Genomic DNA, 26,943 nt, shown 5'->3' on the forward strand with positions numbered 1-26,943 from the left:
ACAAGAAGCTCCTCTTCTCTTGTCATTCTTACCATTCGTTGTCTGTCTCAGTGGGACACAGCTGACCAGCACTTGCAACAAGTGCTCCTTAAATAGCCTTCACATTTCTGTTGTGCATTTGCTATAGAACAGTTGTTCCCAATTTATACTCCCCAGCTCCTGTCTAATAGCAGTATAATTGCCCCTCTCCCAATTATACATCTTCCCATACTGTCTGTTCCTATCCCTCTCAATGGCCGTGGTAAAGGTCCGTTGTGGTCAGTGTCACCAAAATGTTCTCCCACTGAGAGATCTGACTCTGACCTGGTTCGTTGCCAAGCACCAAAACCAATATGGCCTCCCCCGCAGTCAGCCGATCTACATACTGAGTCAGGAATCCTTCCTGGACACACCTGACAAAATTGGCTCCATCCAGACCATCTGCACTAAGGATGTTCCAAACAATATTGGGGAAGTTGAAGTCACCCATAACAACAACAACTCTGTTACTTCTGCACCTTTCCAAGGTCTGCTGTCCAATCTGTTCTTCCATCTCTCTGCTGCTATTGGGTGTTTTCTATAGACCCCCCGATAAAGTGACTGCCCCTTTCCTGTTACTGACTCAGTAGACAAACCCTCCTCAATAACCTCCTTTTCTGCAGCTGTGATGCACTCTCTAATTCACAATGCTACCCCCCTCCTCTTTTACCCCATTCCCTGTTCTTATTAAAAGGACCAAACCTTGGACCATCCAGCTCCCATTCCTGCCCCTGGGAAACCCACGTGTCTGTTATGGCCACAACATCGTAACCCCAAGGACTGATCCATAAGTTCATCACTCTTATTCCTGATGTGGAGGAGCTTGTGCTTCCAAATAAACCTGTTGGAATATAATCTGGATTTGTCTGATTTTTAATCTTATTCCTGACACTCCTTGCACTGAAACAGACACACTTTAACCTATCCCTTTCCCCCACCAACTGTCTCTCTGCATTCTATTCCTGCCCAGGGGGCAGAGAGATAAATGGGAGGGGCTGGGGGAAAGGTAGCTGAGAGTGTGATAGGTGGTCTCAGCCACCTTCCCCACCCCCAGCCCCTCTACCCCCTTGTCTCAGAAGCCTCATTCCTGATGAAGGGCTTTTTCCTGAAACATCAATTTTCCTGCTCCTCGGATGCTGCCTGACCTGCTGTGCTTTTCCAGCAACACTCTCTACACTTGTTTTGTCCATTCCCTTCAATGATTCAATTCAATCACCTCTCATTCTAAACTGCTCATATTCTCTTGATGTGGAGGTGCTGGACTGGGGTGTACAAAGTTAAAAATCACACAACACCAGGTTATAGTCCCACAGGTTTATTTGGAAGCACTAGCTTTCGGAGCGATGCCCTTTCATCAGGTGGTTGTGGAGCAGAATCATGCGCCACAGACTTTACAGCCACAGGATTGCAGTGATCTGGAATGGGATATTAATTTGTTTAAATGGAGTGGTTTTCCCAGCACATGCGGACCTTGTGGTTGGAATGTGGATAGCATCATGGGGAGAGTGTTGTGCCCCAAGATTTTAATTATCTCTTTGAGAAGGAATTAGATCGTTCTCCGAACCGTAGATTGTCGCAGGGCTCAGGGAACCTGCTGTTCTTGCAGTGGGCTAGCATAGAGACGATGGGCTGAGTGCTCTCCTTCCTTGGATCCTTTCGGTTGTGTTGCAGGTAATTGAGCGGCATTCCCGATCCCGATCCCGGTAAATCACAGCACGCCACTGCTTGCAGCTGCGCAGTGCTGCCCGGGGGCGCGCACCACTGGCGGGTGCCCGCTGCTCGCTCCCGCCCGCGCCGCCCGCGCGCCCAGTCTCTGATACAAAGTTGCTGGAGCGAGCGGTAGCTGCTACATTGTATCCGCCGGGAGGGAGTGACTGGAGATCGGCTCCGGCCGCACTCAGGGACCCTCGCCTGGCCCCGGGAGTGTGCTCCGTGCCGGCCGGCCGGAGGTACCCTGAGCCCCGGCCCCCGGCCCCGGCTCCCCCCCGGCCCCCAGCACTGCTCCAGCCGCAGCGATTGCCCGGACCCTCGATCCCGCTGGATCTACTCCGCTTCAAACCGGACTCGCTTTCTACTCCACCCCCATCCCGTCGAGCTCACTCAACACCCCCCTCTCCCCCACCCCCTCCACACACACTCCCTCCCTCACCCCCTCCACACTCACTCCATCCCTCCCTCAGCCCCCGTATTCCCTTCCTCCTTCATCTCTCTCACACCACTCACCCCCTCCCTCTACATACCCTCACCCCCTCAGCCCCAGCCCTTCCCTTCCTCACCCCCCTCTGTCACCTCATCCACCTCTCCTCCCCTCCCTCCCACCCACTTTCACTCCCTCACTCTCTCACTTCTTGCCCATTCTCCTGCCCCCCCTCACCCTTATTTACCTCTGTGCCCTCTTTCCCCTCCTCCTCAATATTGTGACTGTGTTCACCAAGCCTGACTGCATGATGGAGGAGTGGAGGCAGTGTGGACGTTGGCTTATTGACTCCAAGGTGTTACCCCCAAATCACCGTGTTGTGTGGCCAGCAGCGCAGGTCTTTGATTTGGCGCAGGCTCTGAGGGATGGGGTACTGCTGTGTCAACTCTTGCACAATCTATGCCCTGGTTCCATTGAACTTAAGGACATCAACTTCAGACCACAGATGTCACAGGTAAGACTTACTTGGGGGAGTCACTTGAACGTCAGCAGAGAGAAGACACTTGTGTTTGTGTGTCTAAGATGCTGCTAGTGGGCTCAGGGCATCTGGTTGCTTTCTGGACAATTCAGCCAGAGTTGAAAGAGTGGGTCTTTGGACAGCTCCCAGGGGTAAATGTGACTCTGTGCACCACCTTTCCAATGGGAACAAAACTCTGGAGCAAGAATAATTTAAGATTATACAGAGGGTTAATGGAATACAATCCTTTATTGTGAGAGGAAATGATTATAAAAGTGAAAAAGTTAGAAACAAAAGCAAAAGTTGCTGGAAAAGCTCAGCAGGTCTGGCAGCATCTGTGGAGGGAGAGCAGAATTAACGGTTCTGGTCCAGTGACCTTTCCCTGGAACCTGCTGAACTTTGCTACCAATTTCTGTTTTTTGTTTCTGATTTTCCAGCATCTGCAGTTGTTTTGGTTTTTGTAAAAAAACGAGGTTTTATGTGACACTTATGCAAGGTATTGGTGAGATCACATCTCAAATACCATGTGGAGTTTTGATCACATCTCAAATACCATGTGGAGTTTTGATCATATTTTAGCAAAGTTGTAAATGTGTTTGAGGAGACTCACTCGAGTGATCCCTTAAAGTAGATTGTCTGATGGGAGAAAGTTGTCAGGCTGGACTTGCACCTCCTGATTTTTGAAGAACATGAAGTGACTTAGTCATCGAGTTATACAGCACAAAAACAGGCCCCTTCAGTCCAGCTCATCCATGCTGCTGGATATCCTAAATTAATCTAGTCCCATTTGCCAGCACCTGACCCATATCCCTCCTTTCCTATTCATATACCCATCCAGATGCCTCTTAAATGTTACAATTGTACCAGCCTCCACCACATCCTCTGGCAGCTCATTCCATACACTTACCACCCTCTGGGGGAAAACGTTACCCCATAGCTCCCTTTATGTCTTCCTTCCTGCCCTAAACTTATGCCCTCAAGTTCTGGGTTCTTCTCCCCCACTTCCCCCCCCCCTCACCTCGTTTATTTACCCTATCCATGCCCCTCGTGATTTTACAAACCTCGATAAGGTCAACCCTCAGCCTCTGCTGTTCCAGGGAAACAGCCCCAGTTATTCAGTCTGATTAAAGCCTGAATAGAGAGATTTTAGATTTGTTGTGGAATTAAGGTTGGAGGCAGGAAAGTGAATCTGAGGAATGCTGGCTCAGCCATGAATGGTGGAGCAGGTTCGAGAGGGTGAACAGCTGGTTCCCCTGTTTCTGGTCCAGACCTCGACCAGGCGGATGTGGAAAGGATGTTTCCTCTTGCGTTCAGAGCTAGGAGGCAGTATTTGAAAATTTGGGCTTGCCTTTTAGGACAGAAATGAAGGAGATCTTTTATTTCAGAGGGTTATGTGACTTTGGAACTCTTGGCCTCGGGTGCTATTGGAGGTGGAGCAGGTATGTTCTTGTAGCAATGGTTATCAGGAATGGATGGAAATGTGGAATTCAAAACACAGACCAGCCATGATCTGATAAAGCAGGCTCAAATGAGTGATCTCCTTTTGCTCCTAATTTATATATTTGTGTATATTATATAATGGAAAGGGGAATGGAGTATAAAAATCAGGAAGTCTTGCTATAATTGTATAGAGCATGGCTGAGACCACACCTACCACACTGCCGAGCGTTTTGGCCCTTTCGCTAAAAGAGGGATATAATTGTATTGGGGGCAATGAAGAAATGCGATAGATGACTGCTCCTAATTCTTCATGTGTTCATATGACCCTCTCACAAGGAAACTAACTGCCTCCGTGGTGTCTAGGTGCCTGTGAAAAGGATCCAGGCGTCTTGAGCAATCAATTTGAGCTTTGACTGACATTGATCAGTGTCCATGACGTGTGTGTCAATGACTCAGCCTCATCCTGGGACATTCAGTGTCTCTTGCGGGAATATGAATTATCCATTGATTATCAGCATGGATTGGTTCAATTTTGATGCTTTAATGCTTGGCTTAGAGATCAGGTTGCTGACTAAGTGCTTTGTGTTGTTGCATAATGTCAAGATGACTGAACTTAATCTTCATTCCATTGCCTGATGATTGGTGACTTGGTGGTTGAAACCTGGAGAAGCCATTTAAAATATTTGATTTTCATAACAGGATGGTTTCTCATGAGTGCTGCACTTTGTAACAGGAAGTCAGTCTGGAACAGGGTGGAGCCCTGTAATGGGGTGGCTCTCAATCAGAGATGGATGGGGTGATGCTGTGTCATGGGGCAGTTTATTAGGGTATATTCTGGAAGGATAGTGTTCTCGCCGTTTCCCAGTGATTGCTGGTAACGGAAGAAGAAATGAATTCTTCTTGTGATGAGCGTAATAATTGCTGTTGGTTCGAATCAAGGTCGTAGTTATTTGGTTCTGTGCTGGATCAAAGTGAGCAATTATTGGGAGTAGTTCTGTCCTCTCAGCATCAGAGTGCTGGGGAAGATTCACCTTGTATTGAGGGACGCTGAACCTTCAGTGAAAGATGCTCAGTAACCTTACTATGAGGCAGAGCAGTGGACTGTGTGGCAGTGGTGTGACCGGTCTGTCACTATATGACACTGGGATATACGGCCTGGGTGGGGAGAGGTCTGCCTGCAAATCTGAGGGTTGAAATAATTTGATCATCTTGAACTTTGTGGTAATTGGTGCAGTTTGTGTGTTTATTTGCTCAGTTATTTTGCCAGCCTGATTTGTTACATTGTGATCCATTATTGAGTCTGGAACAGTGTTGGAATGAATAGCTAATTGTTATGTATAAAGAATCCTGTGGGAATTGTTTTGGGAATATTGGGGAAAATCTAATACAGAGAGAGATGGGAAACTCGGCTGCTGGCAATAAGCTTCCTTGTTAAGAAAATGTTGAGAGTTCTGGGAAAGCTATCCGATAGGGTCCCACTGATGGTCTGCATCTCACCCTGATGTACAGCTGGAGAAGGTGATATCTTAATAACGGAGAATTTGAGGTGATCTGGGGTACAGCCGTTGGCTGACTGAAATCAGTGTTCGAAATGGTAAAGATTGTAAACTGTGTCCAAAGCATCCTGTTTATGGGAAGGGTTGGTTAATGATCTGCAGTGATTGCATCACTTATCATTCGGACAGTTTCTCTTTCCTTTCTGCTCCTGTGTTGTGATACTGCACCTCCTGTAGCCAGCCAGCCAGCCAGCCAGCCACTCTGGTGACTGATTGCGATGTGTTTACCTGCTCAGAGTGTCAACACAGACTCCACAGAAGCACTTCCTTTTTTCTGCCAGACTGTATTCTGTTGTAGTTTTACATTGTCTTCACCTAATGCAAGGTGGATAATTTCCCCTCGCTCGAGTATTATTGCTGATTTATCACCTGCCTGATGCATGTGATGGGAGGTCATTAGTGCATTCACCTGGAGGTTTCGGGTTGTCATACAACGTGACCGGGGAAACTTGCTAAATGTAGCTCCAAAGGGTTTGTGTCTTGGGCATTGCAAAAGAAATTCTGCTCTGACCCAACTGCCACCCTTCACTGGGGTACTGCCCACTCTTTTTGAAGTCATCACAAAAATTAAAGATTTTTAAAAGTGTGCAGAATTCTCCAATTTAACATCTTTTAGACCCAGGTTGACTGACTGACAGTGTGCCCCAGGTGTAATAAGTAGCTATGAACCATTGATATGTAGCTCTATCAGATCAAAGTCTAACCCATTTATAAAACAACCTGACAACAGAAGCACATAGAGCTAGACGCAGACCCAAAAATGGGTGTTAGGATGGAGTGTGTGTCTGGGAAGATCGTTCATTGGTCTGAGTACAGTGTTGCTGAGATGATCCTTTTTGTTAATCAGAATGCAGCTTCTCAATTTTCCCTGTTTACAGGAGGCAGAGTGACTCGTCCATAATTATAAACTATAATAAGTTTTGGTCACAGTTTATAGCAACAAATCAGGGGAAATAAACTGGCTGTTCTTCAACTGGAGATGGCTCTTATCGCAGAGACAAAAAGCTGCTTTTCTTCCAACGGCCCAATGGCTACTGTCCCAAACATTCACACCCCAAAGTTATTCCGGTACCTGGTAGCAATTGACATCATTGTTGGCAGGTCGGAGGCCTTTCTCATTGATAATGGGCCTCTAGTCACCGAAGGTGGCTACCTATTGCTAGCCAGATATCCATTCATACACAGTCCCAGTCGTCAGCAACTCCGCTCGCACCAGCAGCTGTATGAACAGCACAGACAATGAGTATCAGGCAAGCTGCTTTTCAATGTACAACAATCGTCAGGTTTTAAAATAGTCCCTTTCCCATTTCAGTCCACAGTTTAAAAATCCAGAAAAATGACAAGGTGTAGCCTTTATGCTGGAAGGAAAAGGTTTCCCTCACCAGCTGTTTGATTTGACAAAGAAATGATTCCTGTCTAAATTGTCTGCACTTTCTTTAATAACTGATCTGTTGTAACAGTGTTAATTATTAACACTGACCTTCTGTAACAATGTTTTATATTCCCTTTGAGCTATTTGGCCGATTGAAACGAAACCTGAAGATTGTTGAATTTTTAAAATGGATTACTCGATCTTTATTGCTTTTGTAATTATCTGTGCACATCAATCTGGCATCTCCCTCTGGGCTTCTCTTCTCTACTGCAGCGATCCAGAAATCATTGCAGCGTCCCTGTATAACACCGGGGCACAGCGTAGAGCCCGAATTCCCTGCTCCACTCCACTCATCCCTCCTCACTCCTCACTCCTCCCCCTCACTCCTCCTCCTCACTCTCTATCTCTTATTTTCAATGGAACTGGCATTTATAAGCGTGATTCCAGGGATGTGAATCTCGAGTTGGAGATAGAGGCTGGAAAAGCTTAGATTTATCTCCTTAACGTAAGAATGTAGTAATGTAGGAAGAGGTCATTCAGCCCCCCCCCCCACCAAGTCTGCTCTGCCATTGTAACTCATGCTGATCATTGACCTCCATGTCACTGTCAACTCTGACCTCATATCACTTAATATATAAGTCACTGGAAATCCTATCTGGTGGGAACATCCTTCCAGCATTTTAATTTTTCTATGTTTTTACACACTTTCTCTGGAATCACTTTTCTTTCTTCAAAACTCTAGAGAATTCAAGTCGCCTCTCATCCTCCTTCGCTCCAATGAGAAAAACCTCCCTCAACCTTACTTCATAAAACATGCCCTGCAGTGCAGGCAGCATCCTGGTAAAACCCCTCTGCACTCTTCCTTCCTGTAATGAGGTGACCAGATCTGAACACAATATTCCAAGTGTGGTCTAACCAGGGCTCTATAGAGCTGCAGCATAACCTCACGGTTCTTAAACTCAATCCCCCTGCTAATGAAAGCCAACACACCATACGTCTTCTTAACAACCCTATCAATTTGGGTGGCAACTTTGAGGGGTCTATGCACATGGACCTCAAGATCCTTCTGTTCCTCCACACCACCAAGAATCCTGCCTTGAATCCTGTAATCTGCATTCAAACATGACCTTTCAAAGTGAATCACGTCACACTTTTCCAGGTTGAACTCCATCTGCCACTTCTCAGCCCAGCTCTGCATCCTGTCTGTGTCCCATTGCAACCTACAACAGCCTTCCACACTATCCACAACTCCACCAACCTTCATGTCATCAGCAAACTTACTAACTCACCCTTCCACGTCCTCATCCAAGTCATTTATAAAAATCACAAAGAGCAGAGGTCCCAGAACAGATCCCTGAGGAACACCACTGGTCACCGAGCTCCAGGCTGAATACTTTCCATCTACTACCACCCTCTGTCTTCTCTGGGCCAGCTAATTCTATAAGCAGACAGGCAAATTCCCCCGTATTCCATGCCTCCATACTTTCTGAATGAGCCTACTGTGGGGAATCTTATCAAATGTCTTACTGAAATCCATAGACAGCTCATCCACTGCTCTACCTTCATCAATGTATTTTGTCACATCCTCAAAGAATTCAATAAGATTTGTGAAGCATGACCTGCCCCTCAAAAGCCATGATGACTATCTCTCATCAAACTATGGTTTTCCAAATAATCATAAATCCTGTTTCTCAGAATCCTTTCCAGTAATTTTCCCATGACGTAAGACTGACTGGTCTATAATTTCCTGTATTACTTTGTTCCCTTTCTTGAACAAGGGCATAGCATTTGCCATGCTCTGATCATCTGGCACTACTCCACTGAACAGTGAGGACACAAAGATCATCGCCAAAGGTGCAGCAATCTCTTCCCTCTCTTCCTTTAGTAACCTTGGGTATATCCCATCTGGCCCAGGGCACTTATGTCCCTTTGTTTTTCAAAATTTTCAGCACATCCTCCTCCTTAACATCAACCTGTTTGAGGGTATCAGTCTGTTTCACGCTAGCCTCAGAACCATCAAGGTCCCTCTCAGTGAATACTGAAGCAAAGTATTAATTGAGGACCTCCCCTACCTCTGACTCCAGGCCCAAGTTCCCTCCACTATTCCTGTTTGGCCTCACTTTGGCCACTATCTTGTTCCTCACATAAATGTTGACCACCTTGTAATTTCCTTAATCCAATTGCCAAGACTTTTGTGCCCCCTTCTAGTTTTCCTAAGTTCATTCAGTTCTTTCCTGACTACCTTGTAACCCACCAGAGCCTGGTCTGATCCTTGCCTCCTCAACCTTAACTAAGCTTCCTTCTTCCTCTTGACTCGATGTTCCTCATCTCTTGTTACCCGGGGTTCCTTCTTCCTACCATCCCTTCCTTGCCTCAGTGGGACAAACCTCTGTAGCACCTTCAGCAAATGCTCCCGAAACAACCCCCACATTTCTGTCGTGCATGTCCCTGAGAACATCTGTTCCCTATTTAGACACCCAGTTCCTGCCTAATAGCATTGTATTTCCTCCTCCCCCAATGAAATACCTTCCCATACCATCTGCTCCTATCCCCCTCCAAGCACTGATCTTTTCAGTACATCATTGGCGGAGAAAGTGAGGACTGCAGATACTGGAGATCAGAGCTGAAAATGTGTTGCTGGAAAAGTGCAGCAGGTCGGGCAGCATCCAAAGAGCAGTTTCCTGAAGAAGGGCTTATGCCTGAAACGTCGATTCTCCTGCTGTTTGGATGCTGCCTGACCTCCTGCGCTTTTCCAGCAACACATTTTCAGTACATCATTGGCCACAGCCTGCCAACTCAAACATTACCTATTCATTCCACCTCTGCTTTCTGTCCTATAATTTTGTTTACTAACCTCCTGTGTGGGACTTTGTGGAAAGCCTTCTATTAATCCATACACACCACATCCACTCTAACTCCCTTACCTATAATGCTAACATCCTTGAAACATTTCTAATGGGTTTGTCAAATGTGTTTTTGTCATTATTTTCTCGGTGTTCAGTGAGCACACCCCTAGTGATCAGTTCTGTTGGTGACAGACTGACAGGTCTGTAGTTCCCATTTTCTCTCTTCCTTTTCTTAAACAATGGGGTTACTTTTACAACTTTCTAAACTGCAGCTGCTGTTCTAGAAAGTATAGAATTTTGGAAGATATACTATATGCGTCTTTCTGGAATACCAATCATTGGGTCTCAGGGATTTAATAACTTTTAATTCCATTGATTTCTCCAATGCTACTTTTTGTTATGAATACAACAACAACAATCAAGAAGCTTAACAATGTCCAGGCCAAAGCAGCTCACTTCACTGACACCACACCCATCACTATCAACCTTCACCCCCTCCACTGCTCAGTAGCAGCAGTGTGTGCCATCTGTAAGATGCAATGCAACAATTCAGTAAGGTCCTGCCAACAGCACCTTTCAAACCTACAGCCTGTACCACCTAGAACAATACAGGCAGCAGATACATGATAATACCACCATTTGCAAGTTCCCCTCCAAGCCATGCACCATCCTGACATAGCAAAAAAACCAGCAATATTATTCTATTATTGGGTCAAAATGCTGCAACTCCTTTCCAAACAGCAAGGCAGGTGTGCTGCACCCCAGGAACCATAGTAGTTCAGGAATAATATTCATAAATACTTTCTTCAAGGCATCTCTACCTCCAATGAACAAATTTAAAAAACAGAAATCTTCCAATTCCTCATTTTCCCTTTCTCTTGGACACTAATCTTCCTTGTACCTTCCTCAGCAGTCACTATTTAGCTTTTCCACTATTTTGTTATAGTTTGCATTATAAATTCTCCTATCTTTGCTTGTAATGAATTAATTTCCCTTTGCCAATCTCTTCCTTTTACATAGCTAGAGAAATAATTATATACATGGCCTAATCCTCTCTCCTCAGTTTCGCAGTTGTCTCTTTGTTAAGTTCTAAAATGCTCCCAATCATCAGGCTTATTACATTTTTTTTGCAACCTTTATAAACCGCCTCCTTTGTCAGCCACAATTGACTCACGTTTCTCTTTCGGCTTTTGTGACTGAGAAGTGTGTGTGCATTGCCTGGAAAGTCTCATACTGAAAGCAGAGGTGGCTCAGAGGAAATATTCAAAATCATGAAAGGTGTTTTTTATATGAGTGGAAAAAGGAACACTGATCCTTGAACAGTGGAGCCAGTAATTATTGGGTAGAGAGTGAAGGTGTGGAGATGAGCAGGTTTACTTACACTATGTGAGTTATAATGCTCGGTAAAGTGCTGTTTGAAAGGTTGCTGTGAATAGTTCCTCTTATGCAGAGAGTTGGGTGAATGCATGGAATGCATTGCCAGCTGTGATGGTGGAAGCTGAGTCATTGGAGACATTTAAGCGACTGCTGGACATGCACATAGACAGCAGTGAGTTGAGGGATGCGTAGGTTAAGTTATTATATTTTACATTTGGATTAAACCTTGGCACAACATCATGGGCCAAAGGACCTGTTCTGTGCTGTACTTTTCTATGTTCTATGCTCGGAGATTCTGTGATATGGTGAATCTCTCACTTGCTGTTGTCCCAGGGCCACTCGATAGTGATCAGGCACAGTGACACGAGCTAATTGTGCTTTGTTTGTCTCCAGGCACTAAAGTCTCATGCAGCTCTGACTGGCACACTAGTGAACTTGCCCACAAATCTGGCTACAACCCAAGATCTTGTAACTTTGTGGGGTTCAGCATTAGTTCATTGACCCACGTGCTGACTAAGCCCCTGGGGTACCTGAGGTTAGTTTGTAATCTTTTAACGAGAGGTCTGGGGAGCTGGAAATTAAAACGGCTGCATAATTTATTCTTAAAATATGATGAAATATGCAGAAGCTTGGTTAATGAGGTGTTGGAATGGAATGCAGGATTTGTGAGACGCTGCTTGATAAAGGTTGCAACAGTTTTGTGTGCACTGAAGAACAGGGGTTAAGGAGGCAAAATATTCTGTTATTAAAAGTATGTTCCCTTCTTCTGAAATCCTATTTGGACCCGGGATATTGCCTTCCAATATTCCCCTTGTTTCTGTCCTCATTCACTGGCCTAACCAGTCTCCTAAATGGTCATGCACCACAGAAACAGGCCCTTCAGCCCAGCCAGCCCACCTGTGACAGTCAGGTTTTCTAAACTGAACTGGTTCTATTTGCCTGCGGTTGGCCATATCCCCCTCAACCTTCCTATTTGCATACCTGTCCAAATGTGTTTTAAATGTCCCTGCATCTACCAATTCCTCTGGCCGTCCATTTCACATACAAACCGCACTCTGTGAAAACGTTGCCTCTTGGGTCCCTTTTAAATCTTTCCCCTCTCACCTTAAATCTATGCCATCGAGCTTTGGACTCCCCTGTCTTGGGGAAAAGACCTTGGCTTTTTATCTTACCTGTGCTCCTCATGATTTTATAAACCTCTGTAAGGTCATCCCTCAGCCTCCCATGCTCGAGGGAAAATGTCCTCACCTCTCCTTATAACTCAAACTTTCCAATCTCTATAAAATATAGCCTGACCAATGTTTTGTTTAGCTGTAATATGATGTCCCAGTTCCTGTACCCAACTCCTGTTCCAGCATCTTATCCCTTCTCTTGTAATTGAGACCTTGCAGAAATAAGGAAAACATCTCCTACACCTTTACCCCATTATCTACCTGTTCTGTCAGCTGTCGGGACCTGTGGATGTGCACTCCAAGGTCTCTTACTTTATCTTCCCTCTCCCAGTACCTTCCTGTTAATTGTATACAGTATTCCCGCAATCTATTTGTGCGCTTAAATGCATAAACTCAGACTTTTTGGGATTGAATTCCATTTGTCACTTTCCGCCCACTCGACCAAACCAACAATATCGTTCTGTCGTTGAAACCCATCCACTTCACTCTTAACTACCCACTTAATGTTTGTGTCACCTGTGACTTTCCCAATTATGCTTCCATGTTGCACTCAAAACCATTAATATTTTTCACAAACAACAAGGTACTGGCACTCAGCCCTGTGGAATAGCATTGGAAACACCTTTCCATTCACACAAACATCCATCAACCATTCTCCCTTGGTCTCCTGTCACTCATCACATTCCCCTGCGTGCCATGAGCTTTCATTTGTCTGAACAGTTTCATGGGCACTGTATCCCCCAAGTGACTGTGTGTTGGGTTCTGCCATTGTTTAGGTTCTCACAGTGCTGCTGGTGATGGGGAAGTCAGCTGAATGTTGGGTACTGAGACCAATTACACTGTTTCTCTCACTGAGCAAATGATCAGCAAGTGTGGGTTGGAGTGAGCAAGGGAACTGGGGTGCTTCGATTGAACCTTGCGGTGAGCCAACATGAAGCTGGGGCACATCTCAACCCAGTGAAGGTGATAGTTGTCTCCGCCTGCCTTCGGTTGAGTCCTTAACATTTGTCTGAGTCAGCAGAGTTTACCCCTGCCCTCAACCACAACCCAGCGCAGGAGGGTGTTTGGCATCTCACAAGGCCCTGACTTTGGAGGGAATTGGCAATATGTCAGACCCTGTAAGTCGTCCATTTGAGATTCTGAGGTGAGGAGGGATATTAACAGCAAGGGGAAGAGGCAGGGGTTGAAAGGTTATTGGTGTAGGAATGCAGTTTTGAGGTTACAATCTGATCCACTTTGATCGAATTCAGCTTGAAGGGCTGAATGGCCTGCTCTTTGTTGATATATCTGTATGTTACTAGTTATTGGATGAAAGCACTGATGATAATTCTCCAAGATGTGGTGATCTGCTCAGGCAGTGGTTGTGAGGATTCTGTTTTGGTCGAGGGCTCCGGTTGGATGATGACAGATTCTGAACGCTCTGACACCCAGCCAGCATCTGCCTCCGGGTCCAACATGCAAAATAAAACAAATGCATTTCAAATGAGATTCACTGACCTCTCTGCAGCCGCTGCCTCAGTCATAATGAAGCATCTGGTGTAGGAGAAGCTTCAAGCAAGACTGCTCACAGTGATCAATCCAGGGAAATAACCTTTAACATGACTGGTCCCTGAATCAAAGAATCGTGACCAGAGGAAGCTCAGCATCGTCAAGATCTGTACATTGCTGTGTCTTTGGAAATAATTAATGCTAACCCCATTTAAATTCGACCGTTTGTTTTCCCAATAATACCAGCTAACATTCTCAGTGACAGTTGTGAAGGAGGGTCAGCGCCGTACTGTTGGAGCATCACTATTTTGGTAGGGAGTTCAATTAAAAGGCCCCCTCTGCCTGATCAGGTGAAGTAATTTGTTGAGGAACAGGGGAGTTTCCCTAGAATCTAGCAAAAACACATCTAAAAAAATTACAGAGCAGCCTGTAATGGCACAGTCTGTAGTCGCTAGAATACTGAAATAAATACAAATTGGCTTCAGTTACTCAGCAGGTGGGCAGCATTGGTGGGGAAAGAACCAATGATCTATCTTCTCATTGGCATTTGTGGAGATTTGTGTGATGTCTGTACATTGGGCTGAAATTGCAGATTGAAGCCTGCCACTGGTGAAATGCTTTAAGATGTCCTTAGGCTGTGAAAGTAGTTGGTAAATGGGAACCCACCACTTCAATTAGGCTGGAATGAGCAGTGATGACCCGTGTAAACTCTCCAAGACAGTAAAATCCATGCTCTAGCCTGAGGCATTGCTTCTGGGATCAGGCAGAGGGGGCCTTAGTTGAAGTCCCTACCAAAATAATGATGCTTCAATAATATGGCACTGACCGTCCGACAGTGCTGCACTCCTTCACGACCGTGACTGAGAATGTCAGCTTGGGTGAAAGAGTGAGTCAGAATTTAGCCATCTTCCTCCTCCTTGTGTTCTGTATGCCTCACGCATCATTATCAGGCTGTTCCCTGCAGCTGTTCACTCAGTCCCAGCTGAGACAGCCACGGTCTGACCCCCATCAGCGCTCTGCTGGCGATTTGAAGGGGATTTCTCAGTTCCAGATTAGTGTGCACAGAATAGGTTAGACCCTAAATCATTTGAGCATTAGCTGTGCTCTGTGTTACCTTTGCAAAGTCAGGGCATGCCAGGCATGGATAGTTATGAGCAAGAGACAAGTGTATGGGGGGATGTGGGTAATGGACAGAGAGAGAGAGAGAGAGACAGAGCCTCTGAAAGACACTTGAACCTGTCTTTTTTTTTAAAATTTAGTTTTGATGCATTCTTAAATGAAGCTTTTACTTTTGGTCTTGTATATTTGATTAAGTTATTTTTCTTATAGTTCTGAGCTTCCCACCTTGCTTTTCTCTTTAGCACAGTTCCACTTCCCTTCTTTTACCACATCTCTCTCCATCCCCCTGTCCCTTGCCCCTTGAGGTTATGAAAATTCTTGTTATTTTTTTCAAATGTTGAACATGTAGAGGAGATGAGCCATTGCTTAAATGGACGAGAGAGAGAGAGAGAGAGAGACAAAATTGGAATCATTGAGATTATTTGATTTGGGCATTCTCTGGATCTCTCCACTCCCTGTCTGGCACACAGACTGCTGATCGGGGTGGTGTTCCTAGTTGTGTAGCTTTAATCTTTCTGTCATCATTGTCTACAGGAATAGTGCCAGAAGACTGGAGGATAACAAATCCTGTTGTGTTGCTGAAGAAGGAGAGTAGAGATAACCCTGGTAATTACTGATCAGTAACCCTTCCTTCTGTTATGGGTAAAGTGTTGGAGAATGTTATAAGACAGAGGATTCATAATCACCTCGAAAGGAATAGGCTGATTAAGGATAGTCAACGCAGTTTTGTGAAGGGTGGGTCGTACCTAACTCACCTTATTGAGTTCTTTGAGATGGTGACCAAACAGGTGGATGAGGGTAAAGCAGTTGATGTGGTGTATATGGATTTCAGTAAGGTGTTTGATAAGGTTCTCCACGGTAGGCTAGTGTACAATATGGAGGCATGGGATTGAGGATGATTTAGCGGTTTGGATCAGAATTGGCTAGTTCAAAGAAGACAGAGGGTGGTGGTTGATGGGAAATGTTCATCCTGGAGTTCCGTTACTAGTAGTGTACTGCAAGGATCTATTTTGGGACCACTGTTTGTTATTTTTAGAAATGACTGAGATGAGGGTGTAGAAGGGTTGGTTAGTAAATTTGCGGATGACACGAAGGTTGGATAGTGGAGTTGTGGATAGTACAGAAGGATGTTGCAGATGACAGAGGGACATTGATGAACCACTCCCCACCTCTTCCTCCGCTACATTGATGACTGCATTGGCGCCACCTCGTGCTCCCGCGAGGAGATTGAGCAATTCATCAACTTCACCAACACATTCCACCCTGACCTTAAATTTACCTGGACCATCTCTGACACCTCCCTCCCTTCCTGGACCTTTCCATCTCCATTAATGATGACTGACTTGACACTGACATTTTTTTTACAAACCCACCGACTCCCACAGCTACCTGGGTCACACCTCTTCCCACCCTACCTCCTGCAAAAATGCCATCCCGTATTCCCAATTCCTGCGCCTCCACTGTATCTGCTCCCAGGAGGACCAGTTCTACCACAGAACACACCAGATGGCCTCCTTCTTTAGAGACCGCAATTTCCCTTCCCACGTGGTTAAAGATGCCCTCCAACGCATCTCGTCCACATCCCGCACCTCCGCCCTCAGACCCCACCCCTCCAACCGTAACAAGGACAGAATGCCCCTGGTGCTCACCTTCCACCCTACAAACCTTCGCATAAACCAAATCATTCGCCGACACTTCTGTCACCTCCAAAAAGACCCCACCACCAGGGATATATTTCCCTCCCCACCCCTTTCTGCCTTCCGCAAAGACCGTTCCCTCCGTGACTACCTGGTCAGGTCCATGCCCCCCTGCAACCGACCCTCCCATCCTGGCACCTTCCCCTGCCACCGCAGGAACTGTAAAACCTGTGCCCAAACCTCCTCCCTCACCTCTATCCAAGGCCCTCAAGGAGCCTTCCACATCCATCAAAGCTTTACCTGCACATCCACTAATATAATTTATTGTATCCGTTGCTCCCGATGCGGTCTCCTCTACATTGGGGAGACTGGGCGCCTCCTAGCAGAGCGCTTTAGGGAACATCTCCGGGACACCCGCACCAATCAACCACACCGCCCCGTGGCCCAACATTTCAACTCCCCCTCCCACTCTGCCGAGGACATGGAGGTCCTGGGCCTCCTTCACCGCCGCTCTCTCACCACCAGACGCCTGGAGGAAGAACGCCTCATCTCCCGCCTCGGAACACTTCAACCCCAGGGCATCAATGTGGACTTCAACAGCTTCCTCATTTCCCCTTCCCCCACCTCACCCTAGTCGCTAACTTCCAGCTCAGCACTGTCCCCATGACTTGTCCGGACTTGTCCGACCTGCCTAGCTCCTTTTCCACCTGTCCTCTCCTCCTGACCTATCACCTTCATCCCCTCCCCCACTCACCCATTGTACTCTATGCTACTTTCTCCCCACCCCCACCCTCCTCTAGCTTATCTCTCCATGCTTTCGGGCTCACTGTCTTTATTCCTGATGAAGGGCTTTTGCCCGAAACGTCGATTTCGCTGCTCCTCAGATGCTGCCTGAACTGCTGTGCTCTTCCAGCACCACTGATCCAGACATAGATTAGCTGTAGAGCTGGACTGAGAGGTGGCAAATGGAGTTTAATGTGGAAAAGTGCAAGGTGATTCACTTTGTCGGAGTAACAGGAATGCAGAGAACGGGGCTAATGGTAAGATTCTTGGTATTGTAGATGAGCAGAGAGATCTCGGTGTCCGTGTACATAGATCTCTAAAAGTTGCCACCCAGGTCCTGGTGAAGGGCTCTGGCCCGAAACGTCAAATTTCCTGTTCCTTGGATGCTGCCTGACCTGCTGTGCTTTAACCAGCAACATATTTTCAACCCAGGTTGATAGGGCTGTTAAGAAGGTATGCAGTGTGTTAGCTTTTATTGGTAGAGGGATCGGAGCCATGAGGTCATGGTGCAGCATACAAAACTCTGGCGTGGTTGCACTTGGAGTATTACATACATTAAAGGAGGGATGTGGAAGTTTTGGAAAAAGTTCAGAGGCGATTTACTCTGATGTTGCTTGGTACGAAGAGAAGGTCTTATGAGGAAAGACTGAGAGACTTGAGAGGCTGTTTTCCTTAGAGAGAAGGTGGATGAGAGGTGTCTTAATTGAGACATAAAAGATAATCAGAGGGTTAGATAGGGTGGACGGTGAGAGCCTTTTTCCTCAGATGGTGATGGCTAGCATGAGGAGACTTGGCTTTTATTTGAGAGGTGATAGATATAAGACAGATATGTGAGGTAGTTTCTTTACTTAGAGTAGTATCGACATGGTTCACACTGCCTGCAACAGTAGTAGACTCACCCACTTTTTAAGGGCATTTGAATGGTTATTGGATAAACATATGGATGAAAATGAAATAGTGTAGGACCGATAGGCTTCAGATTGGTGCCACAGGTCGGTGCAACATCGAGGGCTGAAGGGCCTGTACTGCGCTGTAAAGTTCTGTGTGCTAAAGCAGAGGCTGCAGAACAACACTAATGACGGGAATTTGGAAGCTCAATCCAAATCAGGATCTACATTTGGGGACTATTGGTTCTGCGGTGGTGGGAAAAGAGAAATTGGAAAGCACCTCATTCATTTTGCATCATTTGAATCCTTCAAAGGAATGCAAAGAAAACAAATTATAGTTACTATGGAACCTTTCTCACATGATCTGGATGGATATATGAATTGGAAGGGTTTGGAGGAATATGGGCCAGGTGCTGGCAGGTGGGACTAGATTGAGTTGGGATATCTGGTTGGCATGGACAGGTTAGATCGAAGGGTCTGTTTTCGTGCTATACATCCCTGCGACTCTATGACTGGATGGTTGACCAGGATTTTAGCAGCATTTAAAAAGAGGAACTTCAGAGCGCTGCTCCTTCATCAGGTGATTGTGAAGTATAAGATCGTAGGACACAGAATTTATAGCAAAAGTTTACAGTGTGATCTAACTGAAATTATACATGAATTGTTTGTGATGTCTCTCATCTTTTAGAATGACTGTGTTGGTGTCAGCGCTTTCATATGTAAATTGCAGAACTTTTTTAAAAATTACATTCTTAAGTGAACTTTAACACTGGGCGCCTTAATTACTGGAATTATCTTGCAATGATCTCTCCATCCGTACATTCTCTGCCTGTGCACTTCTCTCCACTTCACCTGATGAGGCAGCAGTGCTTTGAAAGCTTGTGATTTCAAATAAACCCATTGCATTGTAACCTGTTGTATGTGACTTCTGACTTTGACCTTACAATGGAGGGACGGTCATTGATGAAGCAGCTGAAAATAGGACACTATCCTGAGGAATCCCTGTGAAGGTATCCTGGAGCTAAGATGACCGACCTCAAACACTTGGGGCCTGGTTAATAGCAGTTAAATAACTCCGTTTTGAATCATTGACATATTCTAGAATTACAGAATGTTACAGTGCAGTACAGGCACTTCGGTCCTCGATGGTTTCACAGGTTGGTGCAACAATCTGAAGCCCATCTAACCTACACGATTCCATTTTCATCCAAATGTTTATCCAATGACCATTTAAATGCCCTTAAAATTGGCGAGTCTACTACTGTTGCAGGCAGGGTGTTCCACAACTCAGTAAAGAAACTATCACTGACATCTGTCTAATATCTATCACCCCTCAATTTAAAGCTATGTCCCCTCGTGCTAGCCATCACTATCTGAGGAAAAAGACTCTCACTGTCCACCCGATCTAATCCTCTGACGATCTTGTGTTTCAATTTAAGTCACCTCGCAACTTCTCTCTCATGAAAACAGCCTCAAGTCCCTCAGCCTTTCCTCATAAGACCTTCCCTCCATACCAGGCAACATCCTAGTAAATCTCTGAACAATTTGCAAAGCTTCCACATCCTTCTTATAATGCAGTGACCAGAACTGTAAGGAATACTCCATGTGCGGCTGTGCCAGAGTTTTGTACAGCTGCAGCATGTCCTCATGGATCCGAAACTCAACTCAATTCCTCTACTAATAAAAGCTAACATACCGTATGCCTTTTTTTTTATAGATATTTTTATTGGGAATTTAACATTTTGACAAATTTACAAAAATAAGCAGAATTTTCAAGCACAAACATTAATATAAAAATAGATCTTAAATATATAATCATCAAAATTCAACTAATCCACAATCATCCAGAGTGTATAGTTGAGTCGCTTACATCCTTCAAATAAGAGAAAATGTTCTCTAATACACTCATAACAGTATGATTAAAAGGAAGCTATTTCCAAACAATAAGAACAAACAAAAAAAAAATTCAACATGTTTGAATGGAGATCTTCCCCCTTGTTCTCAGGGGGCCTTACTACCTTTCCAACGTTCCACCATATCCTCTCCCAAACAGTGTCCCACCCTCGACCCGGGCGCTCCTTAATAGGATTTAGATATAATACCGAGCTAGAGTTAACAGTGAGCGCCGCACCCCCACCCCACCCCACCCATACCTGAGTATATCTAATAGCATCAATGCCACGTACAAACACACATAACTATAAAATTACAACTCCAACAGATTACAGTTAAGTATAATAACATAGCAAGGAAGACAACCCCGCTCCCAGAGGCAAAAGTAAAGTAGAATAAAGTAACCATTTCTCCCCACGGAGTGTGGGAGAGGCAAGCCAACATAAATTGTCTCTTACGATTTATTTAACCGAGTCTAAAAGTTTCTTGGCCTCTTCCGATGATCTAAAATTATACTCGGATCCTTCGTGGGTAAAGCATAACGTCGCTGGGTAGCGTAAGGTGTATTGAATATCTAAGTCCCTTAAACATTTCTTCACCTCATCAAACGCCTTCCTTCTTCGTGCCAAAGCCGGGGAGAAGTCCTGAAATAACAGAATCTTGGATCCTTCATGAATCATAGCTTTAGGATCCTTTCCAAGCTTTCTGGAGGCATCCAGGAGTATCTGCCTCTCCCTATAACTCTGCATCCGGAACAGGACCGGGCGTGGGCGCTGGTTTGGGCCAGATCCGCGTACTGCGACCCGGTAGGCCCACTCCACCCTTACCCGGTCAGTTTCAGCCCCCAGGTTTAAAATCTGCGGCAGCCATCGCTCCAGAAATGCTACTAACTGTTCTTTCCCTTCTTGCTCTTGAAGGCCCAGCAGCCGAATATTCTTTCTCCGATTTCTGTTGTCAATATCATCGATGTAAATTTCAAAGGCCCTGACTCTCTGCTCCAGAGCTCTCACCTGTTCTGCAACTGTTTGAGCTGCAGCCTCGGAGGTCGTGGCCTTTAGTTCCGCCCCCTCCACTCGGCCCTGCAGCTCTTCCATGATTTGATTCTGTTTCTGCAGCTTTTCTTCGAATGCATTCCATCGCTGTCGGGATTCTGCGATGAAATTGACGAGTGTCGATTCCAGTCTAGCAATCATCTCTATAAGGCCTGTTTTTACATCAGCTGCAGCCGGAGGAGAGGAGGGTGGGGGAGGGGTCTTTGTTTTCTGAGAGCTGCGGGGTCCCTTTGATTTACTCATTATCCACTCAGTATTAGACTATTTAAATATAATATTCAGCAGCTAATTAAGATTAAAGAAATTTTTTGGGTGGTTTGGCAAGTGTGGTGGGGGCAGGTAAACCACTTTACCCAGGTTTTGGGAAGGGCTCTGTAGACTCAGACTTGCTGAGTCGCCGCCATCTTGGATCTCCCCGTATGCCTTCTTAACAACCCTATCAATCTGGGTGGCAACTTTCAGGGATCTATGTACATGGACATCAAGATCCCTCTGCACATCTACACTGCCAATAATCTTACCATTAGCCCAGTGCTCTGCATTCCAGTTCCTCCTTCCAAAGTGAATCACCCCACACTTTTCTGCATTAAACTCCATTTGCCGCCTTCAGCCAGGCGTGCAGCTTATCAATGTGCCTCTGTAACCTACAAAATCCTTTGTCACTATCCACAGCTCCACCAACCTTAGTGTCATCTGCAAATTTACTAAACCATCCTTCTATGCCCTCATTCAGGTCATTTTATAAAAATGACAAACAGCAGTGGATGCAAAACAGATCCTTGCGGTACCCCACTAGTAATGGAACTCTAGGCTGAACATTACTAAAATGCACACTATTTTGTATGTATTTGGATGGTACCTGGGTTCTTTAGACTAGCTGTTTATTGTCAGTGTTACACTGTCTGAGGGTGAGTGTTGAGGTAGTGCTGACCTGTTGTTAATCGAGCAGAACTAATGGCTGTCCACCATGCTGCAGTTCTGAGCTTTCTCAGTGTTGAGTTGTTTTTTGGTAATGATGATGGCGTTTCAGAAAATCATTGCCATCACTTGCCTGTGGATTACCTAAGTAAGGCAGCTAAAACTATAATGATGTTTTAGAGTTTAGCGTCCTGACATTTGTTCAAAGTCAATATCTTAATCCTCCTAATAGGATCTTTTCTACTGTATCTGTATTTCGGGGCTATCTGAGGTTGAGTTAGCCTACACAGGCTTGGCTAACAGAATCTGTGCTCTGGGCTGGGATGTGCTGAAAATTGTCAGTTGACAGCATGTGACGGTTTGAGGTGGGCTGTTGTTAGCTTTTTTTTTCCATTTGTAAGCTGTCAGCTTTTTAGTCCCTGATATTTGGAATGTATCCTGAAGCACACTAACAATACACTGCAGCTGTAATGGGACTCATTCATCATTTCCTTTTGATGTATTACCCAGTTCAGTCGGGGGTGAGGAATCTAATGTTGATTCCAAATAGCAGGGGCAGTGCCAATTCCCCAATACTGTTGTCTCTCACTCCAGCTGCCCTGTCGGTTTGGGTGTTTTGTTAGGCTTACTGGGGACACAGCCCTAGTCCACCAGCTGTAATCAATCGATCTGGGCTTCAGTCTGTCCTGGGGTGCACTTTATTGCAGCACAGCTGTGAATTAGCCTATCATTGCACACACTGTGTGCCAGCTGTCTTTGTCTTTGAGATCCTGTCTCGTGGGCCCATGGTTAATCTACATGCTCAGCCTCCTATGTCTCCACACTCCTGACGGAGGTCAGGGCAGGCCTACTGATCATATTGACCAGCTCTTTAGGAATCAGTGACTGCAGCTCTCGCAGGGTTAACAGTGGACTTCCGAACTGTAATGGACATGGAGATTTTATTGAGGCGTGAATGCTTGATATCGAATCTGTTGAAGGGTGAGGAATGCAGCTTCATGTTGTTATGTTTGTGGGTGTGTGGCACTGCCCACTGCTGCTGGCCCATGTCATACTGAAAGCTTGTGAAGCTGTTTGCCAGAGGTTTTGATGTGTGTCTGCCAGCATTTAATTCCATTTTTGGCAAGGTGCTCTGGAGATTTCCAATAACTCTTTTCAATGCCCCATTTGGAGCACTTTTGACTCAGGGCACTGAGAGGGAGGAAGTGAAAAGTGGTTAACTCTCTGCTTGTTCACTTTGTCTCAATCCTCATTAGTTTATAGCAAGTGGGTCATTCACTTCAATAGGGAACAGAGAGAGGAGGTAATTCCCAGCTCTCCTCCGATCCTGTCCCATTCTCTGACCCATTCGGTGCATACTCCTTCATCCCTATACCATGGACTCTATGTGGACTCCACGTTTTGGACATTTTCTAGTGACCCTGCTGAGTGGTGGAGGTGGGCTTGAGGTGGAGGGTGTGGTGGAGCTGCTGGCTGATGGAGGGGCCAGTTGAGAAGAGGTCGAAGGTTGAGGTAACCGCTGGAGAGTGGGGACAGGATGGGCCAGTGTGGGGAGAGACCTTGAGTGGATGGGAGGTGGAAGAGGGTTAGGAGTGAGGGACTGGTAGGGGTGAGGGCTAGAGGCTGTTGAGATGAGTGGGATCATGTTGATTGTGTTTGGAGAGGATATTGAAGCATGGGGGAATTCTCCCTGATCACCTGAGCAGGTAACTTCTGGGAGCTCCGTGTGGAGTGACTGTGAGCTGGGAGACTGGACTGACCTCTCCTTTCATTCCTAATTCTTGAGTTACCAGACACTGGCATTCACACCCTTGTGATATACCCCCTGCCATTAGTAATGTGTACTCTGTGCAAGAACTGAGACTGAAAGGTGTCACTTCTCAGAACCACACAGCTTACACACTGACGTGATCATAATGTTGAACATGAGTGACCCTTTCAATCTGCTCCACAAGTCCACCTTGGTGATGGGTTTCTCAACTCCATTCTCCTGCCTTCTTCCCTTAACCTTTGATCCCCATATCAATCAAGAACCTAAGTCTTAAACACACTCACTGACTTGGCCTCCACAGCCCTCTGTAGCAATAAATTCCACACATTCACCATCCTCTTGCTGAAGAAATTCCTTGTTTCAGTTTTGAAGGGTCATCCTTTCACCTTGAGGCTGTGCCGTCTACTTCTAATCTCTCCAACTAGTGGAAACATTATCTCTGCCTCTATCCAGGTCTGTCAGTGTTCTGTTAGTTGCAATGAGATTCCCACCCCCAACCCTTTCTAAACTTGTTCAAGCCCTTCAATCCTGGGATCATGATTAGAAATGTCCTCTGGACCCTCTTTAAAGTGAACACATTCTTCCTGAGATATGGGGCCCAAAACTGTTGACAATATTCCAAACGTGGTCTGACCAGAGCCTTGTACAGCCTCAGCAGGACATCCCTGCTCTTGGATTCTAGACCCCTTTATGGAGTTGGATTGGCTTAAGGATTCCAAACTATGAACAAGATTTAACTTTTTTAAATGTTTACTGTAACAAACCAGCTAAAATCAGCATAATTAAAACATTCAGGAACTGGTCAAAGATATTTTGAAGAGAAGTAAATTTAATTTTAAATAGTTAGTTGAACAAAGAGACGACTTGTGTAATTTCAAGCACTTACATTCGTTCCCATATAAACTTTTGACACCATGGCTAGTTTGGTCTTTCCACCTCTCCCTTTGCGATGTACAATATTTCACATCCCACTTAATCTTTTGAAAATCATGCGTCATATTCACCCATATTCCATTCCATTCCAAATTCCCAGAAGTGAAGGTCACTGACAAGTTGCAGATCTATGAACCTCTCACTTGGGTCAGCGCTGTGGTAATGGCAGAGATTTCCCAGAGCTTCCATGTTTGGATCTTGTTCACATGTCTGGTGAGCCCTAGCATTACAGAAACAGCAACAAGCAGGTCTGTAAAAAGTTCATAATCCATTGACATTCATGTCTTCAGGAGGATAACGTGCAGGGGACCGCAGTATCTGCTCTGTTCCTAGAGATCTGTTTTGATTTGAGATCAAGTTGTCAAACAGAAAACTGGTTCATTCAGACATAACCTTGTTTTTTAAACCCCTCTTTTATTCAAGCTCTGTGTTCTCAACAGCCAGCAGGAAATGCGGGCTGACCCGCTCTCACTGCGATTAGCTTCCTATCTAACCTTTCCTTCCTTAGCAGTTCACCCCATGGGAACCTTGAGTCACATGGACCTAATGGCACTTAAAGTTATCCTACTCAGGATCCCCAATTAACTCTTTCAGAGTACACCTAGCCCATTTCGGTTTTCAGGCGGAGCCTGTACACCACGACCAGAGATGCGTGCTGAGTACGTGTACTGTGTCTTTCTGCCCTGAAAAGAAGGGGATGATTTTTTTGTACATGCTGCTGCTGTACACCGTGGGGCAAAATGGCGGCTCAGTGGTTAGCATTGCTGCCTCACTGTGCCAGGGACCTGGATTCAATTCCAGCCTTGAGTGACTCGCAGTTGGATGTATTAGAGTGTACAAAGGTGGATAAGTCTCCTGGTGCTGACCAGATATATCCAAGAACACTGTAAGAGGCTCAAAGAAATTGCAGCGCCCCTGGCTGATAGTCTTGCATCATCGTTAGCCATGGGTGAGGTCCTGGAAGTCTAGAAGGGAGTGAATGTTATGCTATTATTCAAGAAGGGCTGCAAAAAAAATCCTAGGAGTTATATACCAATAAGCTTAACATCTATGGTGGGTAAATCACTTGAGAAGATTCTGAGGGATAAGATGTACTTACATTTGGAAAGACAGTTTGATTAGGGGTAGTCAGTAAGGCTTTGTGCATGGGAGATCATGCCCCTCAAATTTGTCAGAGTTCTTCCTGGGGTGGGGGAGTCCAGAGCTAGAGGACTTAGGTTTAAGGTGAGAGGAGAAAGAGACTAAGGGGCAATTTTTTCACGCAGAGGGTGGTACGTGCATGGAATGAGCTGCCCGAGGGAAGTAGCAGAGGCTAGTACAATTACATCATTTAAAAGGCATCTGGATGGATATATGAATAGGAAGGGTTTGGAGGGATATGGGCCGGGTGCTGGCAGGTGGGAGTAGATTGGGTTGGGATATCTGGTTGGCATGGATGAGTTGGACCGAAGAGTTTGTTTCCATTCTGTACATCTCTATGACTCTAAGTGACCATGAAGGTTGATGAGGGCAGGACGGTCGATGTAGTCTGTATGGATTTCAGTAAGGCCTTTGATAAGGTTCCACATGGTAGGCTGCTCTGGAAGGTTAGATCACATGGAATCCAGGGGGAGCTGGCAAATTGGATACAAAATTGGCTTGATGGGAGAAAGCAGAGGGTAATAATGGAAGGAAGCTTGTTGGACAGGAGACTGTGACTAGTGGAGTGTCTCGGGGGTCGGTGTTGTTATACATATCAATGATTTGGATGAGAATGTAAAAGGCATGATTGGTAAGTTTGCAGATGACACTAAAGTATGTGGTATCATGGACCGTGAGGAAGGTTATCAGAAATTGCAGCAGGACCTTGATCAGCTGGGGAAGTGGGCCAAGAAATGGCAAATGGAGTTTAATACAGATAAGTGCAAGGTCTTGCATTTTGGAAAGTCAAATCAAGGCAGGAGTTTCATGGTGAACGGTAGGACTTTAAGGAGTTTAGTGGAACAGAGGAACCTTGGAGTTCAGGTTCACATTTCTCTGAAAGGAGA

The 26,943-nt window shown here is 45.5% G+C and overlaps 1 protein-coding gene across 1 annotated transcript in view; it reads left to right on the plus strand.

Moving 5' to 3' along the window:
• Positions 1-1,846: 1,846 nt before the first annotated feature.
• vav2 (vav 2 guanine nucleotide exchange factor) overlaps positions 1,847-26,943 on the plus strand; it is a 158,258-nt gene continuing 133,161 nt past the window's right edge. Inside the window, exon 1 of the mRNA XM_060841679.1 lies at positions 1,847-2,669. Coding sequence (XP_060697662.1) covers positions 2,463-2,669 — 207 coding nt within the window. The 5' untranslated portion in view covers positions 1,847-2,462. The remainder of the gene's footprint in view (positions 2,670-26,943) is intronic.

Source organism: Hemiscyllium ocellatum, chromosome 21, assembly GCF_020745735.1.
Source record: "Hemiscyllium ocellatum isolate sHemOce1 chromosome 21, sHemOce1.pat.X.cur, whole genome shotgun sequence".
NCBI lineage: Eukaryota > Metazoa > Chordata > Chondrichthyes > Orectolobiformes > Hemiscylliidae > Hemiscyllium > Hemiscyllium ocellatum.